This window comes from Oncorhynchus kisutch, unplaced genomic scaffold (genome assembly GCF_002021735.2).
Source record: "Oncorhynchus kisutch isolate 150728-3 unplaced genomic scaffold, Okis_V2 scaffold1874, whole genome shotgun sequence".
NCBI lineage: Eukaryota > Metazoa > Chordata > Actinopteri > Salmoniformes > Salmonidae > Oncorhynchus > Oncorhynchus kisutch.
This window is the reverse complement of record NW_022263819.1, coordinates 1-16,177: the sequence shown is the minus strand read 5'-3', so window position 1 is coordinate 16,177 and position 16,177 is coordinate 1. Positions and strand designations below refer to the sequence as shown.

At 43.9% G+C, this 16,177-nt stretch overlaps 2 protein-coding genes across 4 annotated transcripts in view; one reads left to right on the top strand and one right to left on the bottom strand.

Annotated features, from left to right (window-relative positions):
- The window catches only part of LOC116352880 (complement factor H-like), a 30,326-nt gene extending 14,297 nt beyond the window's left edge, over positions 1-16,029 (top strand). The window contains exons 1-3 of one of the 2 annotated variants that reach the window (XM_031819135.1): positions 14,852-15,038; positions 15,352-15,534; positions 15,919-16,029. In XM_031819135.1, coding sequence (XP_031674995.1) covers positions 14,924-15,038; positions 15,352-15,534; positions 15,919-15,938 — 318 coding nt within the window. In that variant the 5' untranslated portion in view covers positions 14,852-14,923 and the 3' untranslated portion in view covers positions 15,939-16,029. Of the gene's footprint in view, positions 1-14,851; positions 15,039-15,351; positions 15,535-15,918 lie in introns of those variants that run through there. The other variant, XM_031819136.1, reaches the window with a different exon arrangement.
- LOC116368204 (complement factor H-like) lies at positions 1,389-6,198 on the bottom strand. 2 transcript variants are annotated; one of them, XM_031819132.1, is made up of 8 exons: positions 5,671-6,198; positions 5,192-5,374; positions 4,701-4,806; positions 3,399-3,475; positions 2,785-2,976; positions 2,466-2,654; positions 2,062-2,244; positions 1,389-1,756 (listed from the first exon to the last, which is right to left on the bottom strand). In XM_031819132.1, exons 1-8 carry the CDS (start codon positions 5,783-5,785, stop codon positions 1,557-1,559), a joined length of 1,245 nt encoding a protein of 414 aa, XP_031674992.1. In that variant the 5' UTR covers positions 5,786-6,198; the 3' UTR covers positions 1,389-1,556. The 2 variants fall into 2 exon arrangements, with proteins under 2 accessions (XP_031674992.1, XP_031674991.1); XM_031819131.1 differs by having other exon boundaries at positions 5,192-5,398; positions 5,671-5,844.
- Positions 16,030-16,177: the final 148 nt, after the last annotated feature.

Here is a 16,177-nt window from a genome sequence, read left to right as displayed (position 1 = left end):
ACTAAGGAGTGGCTCCGTAAGAAGCACCTCAAGATCCTGGAGTCTCCAGACCTGAACCCAATAGAAAATCTTTGGAGGGAGCTGAAAGTCCATATTGCCCGGCGACAGCCCCGAAACCTGAAGGATCTGGAGAAGGTCTGTATGGAGGAGTGGGCCAAAATCCCTGCTGCAGTGTGTGTAAACCTGGTCAACAACTACAGGAAACATATGATCTCTGTAATTGCAAACAAAAGTTTCTGTACCAAATATTAAGTTCTGCTTTTCTGATGTATCAAATATTTATGTCATGCAATAAAATGCTAATTAATTACTTAAAAATCATTTCCGTCTCTCACAGATGAAGTGTACCTATGATAAAAATTAGAGACATTTACATGCTTTGTAAGTAGGAAAACCTGCAAAATCGGCAGTGTATCAAATACTTGTTCTCCCCACTGTATATATGTGAATATGTATGCATACGTGTATGTATATGGATATATATATTTACCCAAAAATTATATGTGGGATTGGAAATGATGCAGACTATTATATTGATGAAAGCAGCAATCTTTCCGCAATATTAAGCTGATCCAACCCTTACATTTTTTTTTTTTTTTTTAAAGAACAGTTCTTGTGAAAATACCCAATGTAGGAACTGTGTTGGTTCAGTCTATTAATAATAGGTCAGAAAACAACTCATTTTAATTTGAATGATTTTAATTTGTAGTATTTTTAAGACCACTATGTTAGATGTCAGAATAAATAACTTGTGTTCTCGGGCTTCCACTATTGTTCAGCTACATGAGAGAGACATTTCTACAGTAATCTGATGTGCCTAAATTAAGATCTGAATTAGCATTGAGTGGTACAGGTATCACATACTGTAGTTAGAATGTGGATAAGATCCATTGAAACATTGTGTCATTATCCAATCACAAAACCTGGACTAACATAACCCTTACTGTACATAAACCTTGTTCCCTGTATATTGACATGGCTAATGTTTGTTCCAGCAAGCCAGTGCCTCCTTTACCCGTCAAGCCATGTTTTCTAGGGGCAAAAGGGGAGGGACACAATCTATTTCTGCACTTTGGGAGTATGTCTGTACTGCCATGACATTAAAAGTTTTCTTGCATATGAGATTTGAAGGACAAGATTCCTGCTTAAATTATCAGGATGCAAACAACAGGAAGGAACACGTCATCAAGACACTATGTGATGATGATGCAGTTGAACATCACATAAACATTTGTCTGGTTGCTAAGATATTGTAAAACAATACTTTGTGAATCTTTATAGTGAACTTTGAGAATTTCATTCCCAGCACCACTAACTTGAGAAAGCTTGGTTGTGTGTGTGTGATCATATTATTCCATGGAACAATTAAAATAATCAAAGTAGATGAATAGATTTGAACCAGCAGCACTTTATTTCATGTTGGACAATCATGAAATACCATACATTTATTCAGACAATGAATCTGAAAATAATTTCAGCAAACTATTGACAGGGGTTATTCATTGACATGTTTGCCCAACAAGCAAGTGGCCATCTCTTCGCGTACAACGAAGCCACTATTGGCAATGAGGCAAGTTCATGACCCCATTTATACACTGCTGATGAAAACCAACACTACCTGGGCTCAGTCTAAGATGACCAGTACACTTAAAAGTGGTATGATCTCCATGTGTGGCATAGACTTTTTGATCTTCCGGAGGATATTTAAATTGGATGTTCTGTGTGTTCATCAGCTCTTCATCCACAGTGCAGGGTTCTGAAATGAGAAGATGGTACAGGAATCAGTGTGTGAATGTGTCCTTCAAGGGCCACTGAAAATGAGTTGTTTTTCATTTTAATGAATGATATCACTATACCCATAGATCCTTGAGGAATGTCACTTGTCAATGCCTCAGGAGCATGGTTCAACAGTTACATTTCAACTCAGAATGCATTTTTAAATAGTAATTAATCAATTGATCTTGATTTCTATTCCTGGAATTCATCCTTACCGATCGTTAAGGGGGAGTTAGCATACGATTGGGTAGGAACTGGGCCAAAGTTATTTTAGAGAGAACTTACTCAGACAGGTTATCGGTCGTGTCCAGATCCCGTCACGACACGTCTTGTAAGCTGAAGGGGGATCAAGGATGTAGTATTTCTGGCAGACATATTGAACTGATTCTCCATTTCTGTAGCGTTCTCTGGTTCTGTCTCTGTCTCCGTTATTGACATGTGGAGGTGGTCCACAGAAATCCTTGGGCTCTAGGAAGACATGGGTGACATCAGAGAAATACTAGTGATGAAATGTACCAAGCTGCTATTTTCCAAGCAAGAAAAGTATTCCAGAAAACGTTCCTGGCTTTTCCAAAATGCGTTATTTTGCTACGTTTTTTGTGAGTTGGAGATAATTGTAAATCTACTTAAAACAAGTAACTTGATTGGGAAGTGGAACAATGTGTCAAATCAATAAAAAAACCATTTACCATAACAATTTGGAATGGAGTGACTCCACTGTCCATTGACTGAGCAGGTGACCTCTGATTTCCCCTTCAGAATGTGTTTAGAGTTGCTACACTCAAACTGTAGCCTGTGTCCATACTTCATGTTGTTGTTTTGGGGAATTCCTATCACGTTCACATTCTTAATCTTCTCTGCAGCTTCACAAGTCACATCTATTATGGAGGGAAAAAATAGAAAAATCACTGCTGTATAGCACATTTGCAAACCTGATGTAACTTCTGAAGGTACATATTGTTGTCGATAAAATGATTTGCTTAGTTTTGGCTAAAGTGAAATGTTTACCTTCACAGGTTGGGAAATGGTTGTTCCACATCCCCCCCGCGGCACACACTACCTGTGGGTTTCCCTTCAGCTGGTGTGCTGGGTTGGGGCAGCTGAACTTGAGCTCATGACCGTACTGTATAACACCATCATCATCTGGCAGACCGCTCACAACCACCCGTCCATCTGTAGCCTCGGGGACACAACTCACCACTACGGAGAAAGATCATATTGCAGGGTGTTGTACAGTCTATAACTTCATGAACCCTCTGAGTTACAGTGTAATGTGCATTGTAAAAAGTAAGTAAGATGTTATTCTGTATATACTATAATTAAGCAATAAGTCCTGAGGGGGTGTGATATATGGCCAATATACCACGGCTAAGGGCTGTTCTTAGACACGATGTAACACAGCGAGCCTGGATACTTCTATTAGCCGTGGTATATTGGCCATATACCACAAACCTCAGATGTGCCTTTTTGCTATTATAAACTGGTTACTAACGTTAGATCAGTAAAAAGTTATTGAGGGGGTCATACCCATGGTAAACGGTACGATATATCACAGATTTAAGCCAATTAGCATCCATGAGCCGAACTACCCAGTTTATAATATTCAATGACTACATGGTTACCTTCACATAAGGGCAGGTGGTTGCTCCATCCTGCCACCATACAGGTTCTGTTGTCCATTTTGCTCACAATCTGATAACTACAGACATTAGTAAAGTGATTAGGTGGTATTATTAAGTCTGTGACATCATTAGCAGTGTTCTAAGTTCAGCCCCGTACTAGACAGGCTGGATTCAGCCCCGTACTAGACAGGCTGGATTCAGCCCCATACTAGACAGGCTGGATTCAACCCCGTACTAGACAGGCTGGATTCAGCCCCGTACTAGACAGGCTGGATTCAGCACCGTACTAGATGGGCTGGATTCAGCCCCGTACTAGACAGGCTGGATTCAACCCCATACTAGACAGGCTGGATTCAGCCCCGTACTAGACAGGCTGGATTCAGCCCCGTACTAGATGGGCTGGATTCAGCCCCGTACTAGATGGGCTGGATTCAGCCCCGTACTAGACAGGCTGGATTCAACCCCATACTAGACAGGCTGGATTCAGCCCCGTACTAGACAGGCTGGATTCAGCCCCGTACTAGACAGGCTGGATTCAGCCCCGTACTAGATGGGCTGGATTCAGCCCCTTACTAGACAGGCTGGATTCAGCCCCGTACTAGACAGGCTGGATTCAGCCCCGTACTAGACAGGCTGGATTCAACCCCATACTAGATGGGCTGGATTCAGCCCCGTACTAGACAGGCTGGATTCAATCCCATACTAGATGGGCTGGATTCAGCCCCGTACTAGACAGGCTGGATTCAACCCCATACTAGATGGGCTGGATTCAGCCCCGTACTAGACGGGCTGGATTCAGCCCCTTTCTAGACGGGCTGGATTCAACCCCATACTAGATCTGCTGGATTCAGCCCCGTACTAGGCGGGCTGGATTCAACCCCATACTAGATGGGATGGATTCAGCCCCGTACTAGACAGGCTGGATTCAGCCCCGTACTAGACAGGCTGGATTCAACCCCATACTAGATGGGCTGGATTCAGCCCCGTACTGGACAGGCTGGATTCAACCTCATACTAGATGGGCTGGATTCAACCCCATACTAGACGGGCTGGATTCAGCCCTGTACTATACAGGCTGGATTCAGCCCCGTACTAGATGGGCTGGATTCAACCCCATACTAGACGGGCTGGATTCAGCCCTGTACTATACAGGCTGGATTCAGCCCCATACTAGATGGGCTGGATTCAACCCATACTAGGCAGGCTGGAATGGGAGGACACAGGGCTATTGGAGTGGGGGATATTAACCAAAAAATATATCATAAATAATAACGAAATTCAATCTTTAAAAAAAAAACTTGCCCGTCATTGCAAGTGTATTTGATAGTGGTTCCAAAGACAAAGTCATCTCCAACGTGGATGCTGTAGTGGCCATTGGCAGTTTCATCAGGGAGCTCACATGGTTTAGCTAAATGTCAGGAAACCACAGGAAAACAAGATCATGATAGAGTTTGTAAGAAAGTGATATGTTAACAGATCTTTTAGAGTGTTTAACTAAGCTATTATGGGGTTATGCTAATCATAACTGCTACTATAGCTATTTTGTTGAGGAAAAATGAAAATACTAGCACTGATAATGTGGTTGTCTCACTTCGCTATCTTAAATGGATAGTTTGGGATTTTGGCAGTGAGGCCCATTATCTACTTCCCCTCATTGACAAAATCCCAAACTATCCCTTTAAAATAAATGCACGAACAATAAGTCACTCTGGATAAGAACGTGTGCTTAAATGACTAAAATGTCAAATGTATAACAACAATATTGAATCTATAACATTGAAAGAAATACTTACGCTTGCATTTCCCCTGACGGACCACCACCCACTTATTCTTCTTACACTGATAACTTATTCTGCCTGCTGGTACAAAGCCAAAGTTGCAGGAAAAAAGGACAATGTCGTCCTCTTTGTACTCATTTTTTATGCTTTCCTCAGTGACCCTGGCATCGGGCACATTTGGAAGAGGTCCACTGCACACTGACAGAGGAGCAGAGGAAAAACCTTAAGACAAACAGAGAGCTTGGCACTACAATGTTCTATGTTGTTATTGACACAGCCTTGTTCTGTTCAATGTTCTCTACCTATATAGTACTCTAAATACTCTAATTTGCTAACACCATTCAAACCAATGAGGGTTTGGAGTTTTAAAACCAATTATCTCAGAATCTTCTTTTAGCAGATAGAACCTTCACCCCCCCCCCAGCAACTGATGAATACTAACACAATGTGGGCACTGCAAGCATGTGAGAAAGTGATTGAAAACACATCCTTACCAGTCTGAGCTGATGAAGCATCCACATTCACCCATACCACCAGACACAGCAGAGTCAGAGATGATTTCATGTTGATCAAATGGTAGATGCAGTAAAAATGGAAGGAGTAGAACATAAATATAGAGTGTCTATCCCAAAGTTAATGTTTGTCTACAGCGTTCCAGCCCCCAGGGAGCAGTGAAGAGAACCACTGTCCAGGGGAACTGACCTAAATACTAGAATTCAATCAAACCTACATTGCAGGGAGGGGAAACACTGAGGAAAATGCTCAATGTAGGAACTGCATTGGTTCAGTCTATTAACTAATTTGAGCAAATCAAAACAAATTTAAAAGTGCAAATCATTTGGTCAGCCATACAGAGACATATCTAATCTGAAGAGCATAGATTTAGAGATAGAAAGACATTTAGACAGGTAGCAAATACTTTGAATGTTGATTGTAATGATGATAAGCTCCATTTGTAAGGTCATTGATGAATCACCAAATATGCTGAACAAATGTGTACTGACATAAACCTCACATAAACCTGTCTGTTTACTGTCTATTGACATAGCTATGTTTGTTCCAGCAAGACAACCCTTTCCCGTCAAGCCGTATTATCCAGGGGCAAAAGGGGAGGGTCAAAATCGATTTAAAGTTGATGTTTTATTGACTTCTACACCTTGAGAGCATGCCAGGGTTTACCTCACATTAACCTACCAACTAAACAAAACACACAATGTTACATTTAACTTTTTCTTGCATATGAGAATTGAAGGTCAATATTCCTGCCTCAATGTGTAGAATGCAAAGAACACATCTATGACACTCAGTAACGATGATGCAGTTGAAATACTTGGCAAGGACCACAAGGACATTTTACTAGTGTGGAAGGACCACCAGAGGGCAGGCTGGGCTCATGGATAGTAGCCCAACAAGGCATGAGAGACAAGGTAACCAGAGGCAATTAAGCACAGCTGACAGTACTAATGACATACTCTCCTTCCCCTATAAGAGAGAGAATGGAACCAGCAGACAGGGGGGGAAACTATCTCTGGAAGATGGCCACCGAGAGAGAGGAGCTATCCAGGAAGAACCACTAAGGCGGTGACAATCCCGTGACTTTTTGTTGTAGTTTAAAGATAATCCTATTGTGTTCCTGTTTCATCTGGAGAAGATGTATGTTTTTCCTTAGAAGATTTTCATTGATTATGTTGGAGTGTTAGTGTTGACCAAATGCCCTCAATAGAGAACTGTGTTCAATCAATAAAACCTACTCCTGACTCGTTTATTCCACCTTCCCGCTTTAGAGTGACCCCCAATTACTTGGTCCGCTCACACTAGATATTGTCTGGCTGCTTTGATATTGTAACAAATATACGTTATGTTTCTTTATAGTGAACTTTGATCATGTCATCCCCAGCACCACTAACTTCACACTGAGCACACACTGGTTGAATCAACGTTGTTTCCATGTCATGGAAATTAAATTGAACCCACGTGGAAAAGATTTGGCGTCGGTGTCCAGTGGGATGAGAAGGCTTGATGGTGTATGGGATAATATTCCAGGGAACAATTAATATAATAAATATTAGATTAGAGTAGATTGGATTAGAGTAGATTTGTTTAGATTAGAGTAGATTAGATTAGAGTAGATTAGAGTAGATTAGAGTAGATTGGAGTAGATTAGAGTAGATTAGAGTAGATTGGATTAGAGTAGATTAGAGTAGATTAGAGTAGATTTGTTTAGATTAGAGTACATTGTATTAGAGTAGTTTAGATTAGAGTAGATTAGAGTAGATTTGTCTAGATTAGAGTAGATTGGATTAGAGTAGATTAGAGTAGATTAGAGTAGATTAGAGTAGATTTGTTTAGATTAGAGTACATTGTATTAGAGTAGATTAGTTTAGATTAGAGTAGATTAGAGTAGATTAGAGTAGATTTGTTTAGATTAGAGTACATTGTATTAGAGTAGATTAGTTTAGATTAGAGTAGATTAGAGTAGATTTGTCTAGATTAGAGTAGACTAGATTTGATTAGAGTAAATTAGATTTTATTAAATTAAATTGATTAAATTAAATTAGAATCAGAGGCCCTTTATTTAATGTTGGACAATCATGAAGCTGAAAATAATTTAAGAAATCTATTGACAGGGGTTATTCGTTGACATGTTTGTCCAACAAGCCAGTGGCCATCTCTTCCCGTCAGCTGAAGCCACTATTGGCAATGAGGCAAGTTAATGACCCCATGTACACACTTCTGACGAAAATCAATGTCATTAGTACATGTAGGCAGGGGTAAAGTGACTGCATAGATAATAACAGCAAGTAGCAGCAGTGTAAAGACAAAGGGGTAGGGGGATGGGGGGCTGTCAATGTAAATAGTCCGGGTGGCCATTTTATTAATTGTTCAGCCGTTTTATGGCTTAGAGGTAGAAGCTGTTAAGGAGCCTTTTAGACCTAGACTTGGCGATCCAGTACTGCTTGCCGGCTTGAGAGGACAGTATATGACTTGGGTGACTGGAGTCTCTGACAATTTTTTGGGCCTTCCTCTGACACCGCCTAGTATATACAGTGGGACAAAAAGTATTTAGTCAGCCACCAATTGTGCAAGTTCTCCCACTTAAAAAGATGAGAGGCCTGTAATTTTCATCATAGGTACACTTCAACTATGACAGACAAAATGAGAAAAAAAAATCTGAAAATCACATTGTAGGATTTTTTATGAATTTATTTGCAAATTATGGTGGAAAATAAGTATTTGGTCAATAACGAAAGTTTATCTCAATACTTTGTTATATACCCTTTGTTGACAATGACAGAGGTCAAACGTTTTCTGTAAGTCTTCACAAGGTTTTCACACACTGTTGCTGGTATTTTGGCCCATTCCTCCATGCAGATCTCCTCTAGAGTAGTGATGATTTGGGACTGTTGGTGGGCAACACGGACTTTCAACTCCCTCCAAAGATTTTCTATGGGGTTGAGATCTGGAGACTGGCTAGGCCACTCCAGGACCTTGAAATGCTTCTTACGAAGCCACTCCTTCGTTGCCCGGGCGTTGTGTTTGGGATCATTGTCATGCTGAAAGACCCAGCCACATTTCATCTTCAATGCCCTTTCAATGAACAGTATTCTCACATAGGTGTTCCTTTTGTCCAGGTGGGAAAGGGCAGGCATCTTTTGATCTGTTGGGGTGGTATTTGAATTGGAGCGGGTTCAGGGTTTCTGAGATGATGGTGTTCATGTCAGCCATGATCAGCCTTTCGAAGTATTTCATGCCCACAGATGTGAGTGCTACGAGGCGGTAGTCAATTCGGCAGGTTAGCTTGGCGTTCTTGGGCACAGAGAATATGGCGGTCTGACCTGGTTTATGAACACTCGCCTGTACCCGATCTGCCTTTTGCCTACCCCTTGGCTTATAATAAATATTAGAGCTCAACCATCTGCCTCCTGTGTCTGCATATGGGTCTCGACTTGTGCCCTTATATTAATATGGTGTTGGTCCCCCCTTTGCTGCTATAACAGCCTCCACTCTTCTGTGAAGGTTTTCCACTAGATGTTTGAAAATTGCTGCAGGGTCTTGCTTCCATTCAGCCACAAGAGCATTAGTGAGGTCTGATGTTGGGCGATTAGGCTTGGTTCGCATTCGGCATTCCAATTCATCCCAAAGGTGTTTAATGGGGTTGAGGTCAGTGCTAAGTTCTTCCATACCGATCTCGGTAAACCCATTCTTTATGGACCTCGCTTTAGGCACTGTGTTTTTCAAATCAAATCAAATTTTATTGGTCACATACACTTGGTTAGATGATATTATTGAAAGTGTAGCGAAGTGCTTGTGCTTCTAGTTCTGACAGTGCAACAATATCTAAGAAGTAATTTAACAATTTAACAATTCCACAACAACTACCTAATACACAGTGACCAGTGATCCATTTGTTAGATGGGGAAATTATTTCAAGTCTGTATCTAGACAGCAGCCTCTCTGTGTTAGTGATGGCTGTATAACAGTCTGATGGCCTTGAGATAGAAGCTATTGTTCAGTCTCTCGGCCCCAGCTTTGATGCACCTGTACTGACCTCGCCTTCTGGATGGTAGGCAGTGGATCGGGTGGTTGTTGTCCTTGATGATCTTTTGGACTTCCTGTGAAATCGGGTGCTGTAAGTGTCTTGAAAGGCAGGTAGCTTGCCCACAGTGATGTGTTGTGCAGACCGCACCACCCTCTGGAGAGCCCTGCTGTTGTGGGTGGTGCAGTCAACGTACCAGGCGGTGTTACAGAATGCTCTCAATTGTGCATCTGTACCAGTTTGTGACGGTTTTAGGTGGCAAGCCAAATTTCTTCAGCCTCCTGAGGTTGAAGAGGCGCTGTTAGGCCTTCTTCACCACACTGTCTGTGTGAGTGGACCATTTCAGTTTGTCTGTGATGTGTACGCCGATGAACTTAAAACATTCCATCTTCTCCACTACTGCCCCGTCGATGTGGAAAGGGGGGGTGCCCCCTCGGCTGTTTCCTGAAGTCCACGATCATCTCATTTCTTTTGTTGACATTGAGTGACAGGTTGTTTTCCTGACAACACACTCCCAGTGCCCTCACCCCATACCTACAGGGCTGTCTCGTTGTTGTTGTTGATGATCAAGCCTACTACTGTTATGTTGTCTGCCAACTTGATGATCAAGTTGGATGCGTGCATGGCCACACAGTCATGGGTGAACAGGGAGTACAGGAGGGGGCTGATCACACACCCTTGTGGGGCTCCAGTGGTGAGGATCAGCGAAGTGTAGATGTTGTTTCCTACCTTCACCACCTGGGGGCGAACCATCAGGAAGTCCAGGACCCAATCACACAGGGCGGGTTGAAACCCAGGGCCTCAAGCCTAATGATGAGCTTGGAGGGTACTATGGTGTTGAATGCTGAGCTGTAGTCAATGAACAGCATTCTTACATAGGCATTCCTCTTGTTCAGATGGGATAGGGCAGTGTGATGGTGATTACATCTTCTGTGGACCTATTGGGGCGGTAAGGTGACAGGTAAGGTGGAGGTGCTATGATCCTTGACTAGTCTCTCAAAGCACTTCATGATGACAGAAGTAGGTGCTATGGGGGGATAGTCATTTAGTTCAGTAACCTTTGCCTTCTTGGGTACAGGATCAATAGTCGCCATCTTGAAGCATGTTGGGACAGCAAACTGGGATAGGGAGAGATTGAATATGTCTGTCAACACATCAGCCAGCTGGTCTGCACATGCTCTAAGGACGCGGCTAGGGATACCGTCTGGGCCCGCAGTCTTGCGAGGGATAACTAATTTAAATGTCTTACTCACACCGGCCTTGGAGAAGAAGAACACACAGTCCTTGTGAGTAGGCCGCTTCGGTGGTCTAGAGGATCTAACGGAGAAAGATTGAGTTGAGCTGAGCATGGTACAAAAAGAGACTCTTCACGTAAAGATGGATATTACCATAAATATAGACAATGGATTATAAGGGAAGTTGAGGTGGAATGTGTCTTTCATTAATGGTTTCATTTGGATCCTTTGTGGATTGTTTTTTGGTGCAAATTTCAACGAGCTATGTTTATGTTTTATAACTAAGCAAATCACTTTTTCGATAACAATATGTACGTTAGACGTTGTATCAGGTGTGCAAATGTTCAATACAGCAATTTAGTGATTTTAGACGTGACTTGTGAAGCTGCAGAGAGGATTAATAATGTGAATGTGTTAGGATTTCTCCAAAACAACAGCACCATGAAGTATGAACACAGGCTACAGTTTGAGTGCAGAAACTCTAGACACATTCTGAAGGGGGTCGTAGAGCTTCAGCTTACGAGAAGAGATGGGCACTGGCTTCTTGGACAAACATGTCAAATCGATATAACCCCCGTCAATAGTTTGCTCAAATCATTTGTTCTGGGGCTTTGCATAAGCTAAGAAACATTGACTTCACAGGAGTTGTTTTTCATGTCAGTCCGAACTTCAATAAAGTACCTCTGGTTTTGAATTCTCAATTATTTTGTCTGTTATTAGGGGAACAGTGTTATACTAGTCATGATCAGAAACAACAACGGTAGGGGGAATTATCATCTAATGGCAGGAAGCGGTCACAGCACAAGGCACTTTCAGGTGAAATCAGATGTTTTATTTACAGCAGTAGGCAGTGAAAGTAAATATTTACAGAATCGATTCAAGAAGCGCCCCGGTATATTTTCTGTTTGCCATGTGCAAATTAGATCTAAATCACATCTTTCAATTACCAGATACTTCACACACCTATCTAGACAGTTCAAACGCCACGTTACTCACCCGTTGTCAGGAGACGCACCTCAAAACCATAGGGAGGGTCCGGGTGGGCGTCTGTCCATGGTGGCGGCTCCGGCTCGGGACGTGGACCCCACTCCATAAATGTCATAGTTCCTCCCCTTCGCGTCCTGGGATAATCCACCCTCGCCGCCGACCATGGCCTAATAGTCCTCACCCAGAACCCCACAGAACTGAGGAGCAGCTCGGGACTGAGGGGCAGCTCAGGACTGAGGGGCAGCTCGGGACTGAGGGGCAGCTCGGGACTGAAGGGCAGCTCGGGACTGAGGGGCAGCTCGGGACTGAGGCAGCTCGGGACTGAGGGGCAGCCCGGAACTGAGGGGCAGCCCGGAACTGAGGGGCAGCCCGGAACTGAGGGGAAGCCCAGTACTGAGAGGAAGCCCAGTACTGAGATGAAGCTCAGGTAGGTAGTAGGCTCCGGTAGATCCTGGCTGGCTGGCGGATCTGGAAGATTCAGGTTGACTAGCAGATCTGGAAGACTCTGGTTGACTAGCAGATCTGGAAGATTCTGGTTGACTGGCGGATCTAGCTGCTCTATGCAGACTGACAGCTCTGACTGCTCCATGCAGGCTGACAGCTCCTTGCAGACTGGCAGCTCTTTGCAGACTGGCAGCTCTGGCTGCTTCATGCAGACTGACAGCTCTGACTGCTCCATGCAGGCTGACAGCACCCTGCAGACTGGCAGCTCCTTGCAGACTGACAGCTCCTTGCAGACTGACAGCTCCTTGCAGACTGACAGCTCCTTGCAGACTGGCAGCTCCTTGCAGACTGGCAGCTCCCTGCAGACTGACAGCTCCAGCTGCTTCATGCAGACTGACAGCTCTGACTGCTCCATGCAGGCTGACAGCACCCTGCAGACTGGCAGCTCCTTGCAGACTGACAGCTCCTTGCAGACTGACAGCTCCCTGCAGACTGGCAGCTCCTTGCAGACTGGCAGCTCTTTGCAGACTGACAGCTCTGGCTGCTTCATGCAGACTGACAGCACCCTACAGACTGGCAGCTCCTTGCAGACTGACAGCTCCTTGCAGACTGACAGCTCCTTGCAGACTGACAGCTCTGGCTGCTTCATGCATACTGACAGCTCCCTGCAGACTGGCAACTCAGGCTGCTTCGAACAGGCAGGAGGGAAGGAAGGCTCTGATAGCGCTGAACAGACAGGAGACTCCGGTAGCGCAGGAGAGGAGAAAGGCTCCGACAGCGCTGGAGAGGCGGGAGACTCCGACAGCGCAGGAGAGGCGAGGCGCACTGTAGGCCTGATGCGTGGTGCTGGCACTGGTGCTACTGGAGCGAGGATACGCACAGGAAGCCTGGTGCGGGGAGCTGCCACCGGAGGACTGGTGTGTGGAGGTGGCTCTGGATAGACCGGACCGTGCAGGCGCACTGGAGCTCTTGAGCACCAAGCCTGCCCAAGCTTACCTGGCTCGATGCCCACTCTAGCCCGGCCAATACGAAGGGCTGGTATGTACCGCACCTGGCTATGCACCCGCACTGGAAACACCGTGCGCTCCATAGCATAACACGGTGTCTGCCCTGTCTCTCTAGCATTTTTGGGGCCGACTCTCAGGCTTCCATCCGCGTCGCCGTGCTGCCTCTTCATACCAGCGCCTCTCCGCTTTAGCAGCCTCTAGTTCTTCCTTGGGACGGCGATATTCTCCAGGCTGAGCCCAGGGTCCTTTTCCGTCCAGTTCCTCCTCCCATGTCCAATTCTCCAAGTGATGCAGCCTCTCCCACTGCAACTGCTCTTCACGATTAGCAGGGAGAGTTGGCTCAGGTCTGACACCTGACTCATCCACTCTCCCTCTGAGCCCCCCCCCCCCAATACATTTTTGGGGCTGCTTTTCGGGTTTCCTTGCCAACCGTGTTCCCTCGTATCGTCGGCTCTTATCTCCGGCTGCCTCTGCTCTCCTCAGTGCCTCCACCTGTTCCCATGGGAGACGATCTCTTCCAGCCAGTATCTCCTCCCAAGTGTAACAACCTTTGCCATCCAATACGTCTTCCCATGTCCATTCCTCCTTTCGCTTTTCCTGCAGTTGCTGGCTGTTTCCACGCCGCTCGGTCCGATTGTGGTGGGTGATTCTGTAACGGCGTTCTTCATTTGTTGAAAGATGTGTGTGCTCAGTGTGAAGTTAGTGGTGCTGGGGATGACATGATCAAGTTCACTATAAAGAAACATAACGTATATTTTAACAATATCAAAGCAGCCAGACAATATCTAGTAAAATGTCCTTGTGGTCCTTGCCAAGTATTTCAACTGCATCATCGTTACTGAGTGTCATAGATGTGTTCTTTGCATTCTACACATTGAGGCAGGAATATTGACCTTCAATTCTCATATGCAAGAAAAAGTTAAATGTAACATTGTGTGTTTTGTTTAGTTGGTAGGTTAATGTGAGGTAAACCCTGGCATGCTCTCAAGGTGTAGAAGTCAATAAAACATCAACTTTAAATCGATTTTGACCCTCCCCTTTTGCCCCTGGATAATACGGCTTGACGGGAAAAGGTTGTCTTGCTGGAACAAACATAGCTATGTCAATAGACAGTAAACAGACAGGTTTATGTGAGGTTTATGTCAGTACACATTTGTTCAGCATATTTGGTGATTCATCAATGACCTTACAAATGGAGCTTATCATCATTACAATCAACATTCAAAGTATTTGCTACCTGTCTAAATGTCTTTCTATCTCTAAATCTATGCTCTTCAGATTAGATATGTCTCTGTATGGCTGACCAAATGATTTGCACTTTTAAATTTGTTTTGATTTGCTCAAATTAATTAATAGACTGAACCAATGCAGTTCCTACATTGAGCATTTTCCTCAGTGTTTTCCCCTCCCCGCAATGTAGGTTTGATTGAATTCTAGTATTTGTGTCAGTCCCCCTGGACAGTGGTTCTCTTCACTGCTCCCTGGGGGCTGGAACTCTGTAGACAAACATTAACTTTGGGATAGACACTCTATATTTATGTTCTACTCCTTCCATTTTTACTGCATCTACCATTTGATCAACATGAAATCATCTCTGACTCTACTGTGTCTGGTGGTATGGGTGAATGTGGATGCTTCATCAGCTCAGACTGGTAAGGATGTGTTTTCCTTCACTTTTTCACATGCTTGCAGTGCCCACATTGTGTTAGTATTCATCAGTTGCTGTGGGGGGGGGGGGGGGGGGGGGGGGGGTGAAGGTTCTATCTGCTAAAAGAAGATTCTGAGATAATTGGTTTTAAACTCCAAACCCTCATTGGTTTGAATGGTGTTAGCAAATTAGAGTATTTAGAGTACTATATAGGTAGAGAACATTGAACAGAACAAGGCTGTGTCAATAACAACATAGAACATTGTAGTGCCAAGCTCTCTGTTTGTCTAAAGGTTTTTCCTCTGCTCCTCTGTCAGTGTGCAGTGGACCTCTTCCAAATGTGCCCGATGCCAGGGTCACTGAGGAAAGCGTCAAAAATGAGTACAAAGAGGACGATATTGTCCTTTTTTCCTGCAACTTTGGCTTTGTACCAGCAGGCAGAATAAGTTATCAGTGTAAGAAGAATAAGTGGGTGGTGGTCCGTCAGGGGAAATGCAAGCGTGAGTATTTCTTTCAATGTTATAGATTCAATATTGTTGTTATACATTTGACATTTTAGTCATTTAGCAGACGTTCTTATCCAGAGCGACTTATTGTTTGTGCATTTATTTTAAAGGGATAGTTTGGGATTTTGTCAATGAGGGGAAGTAGATAATGGGCCTCACTGCCAAAATCCCAAACTATCCATTTAAGATAGCTAAGTGAGAACCCAACATTATCAGTGCTAGTATGTTCATTTTTCCTCAACAAAATAGCTATAGTTGCAGTTATGATTAGCATAACCCCATAATAGCTTAGTTAAACACTCTAAAAGATCTGTTAACATATCACTTTCTTACAAACTGTATCATGATCTTGTTTTCCTGTGGTTTCCTGACATCTAGCTAAACCATGTGAGCCCTGATGAAACTGCCAATGGCCACTACAGGATCCACGTTGGAGATGACTTTGTCTTTGGAACCACTATCAAATACACTTGCAATGACGGGCAAGTTTTTTTTAAAGATTGATTTTGTTATTATATTATGATATATTTTTTGTATAATAGCCCCCCACCCCTCGCCCTGTTGTCCTCCATTCCCGCCTGCCTCTAGTATGGGTTGAATCCAGCCCGTCTAGTACGGGGGAATCCAGCCCGCCTAG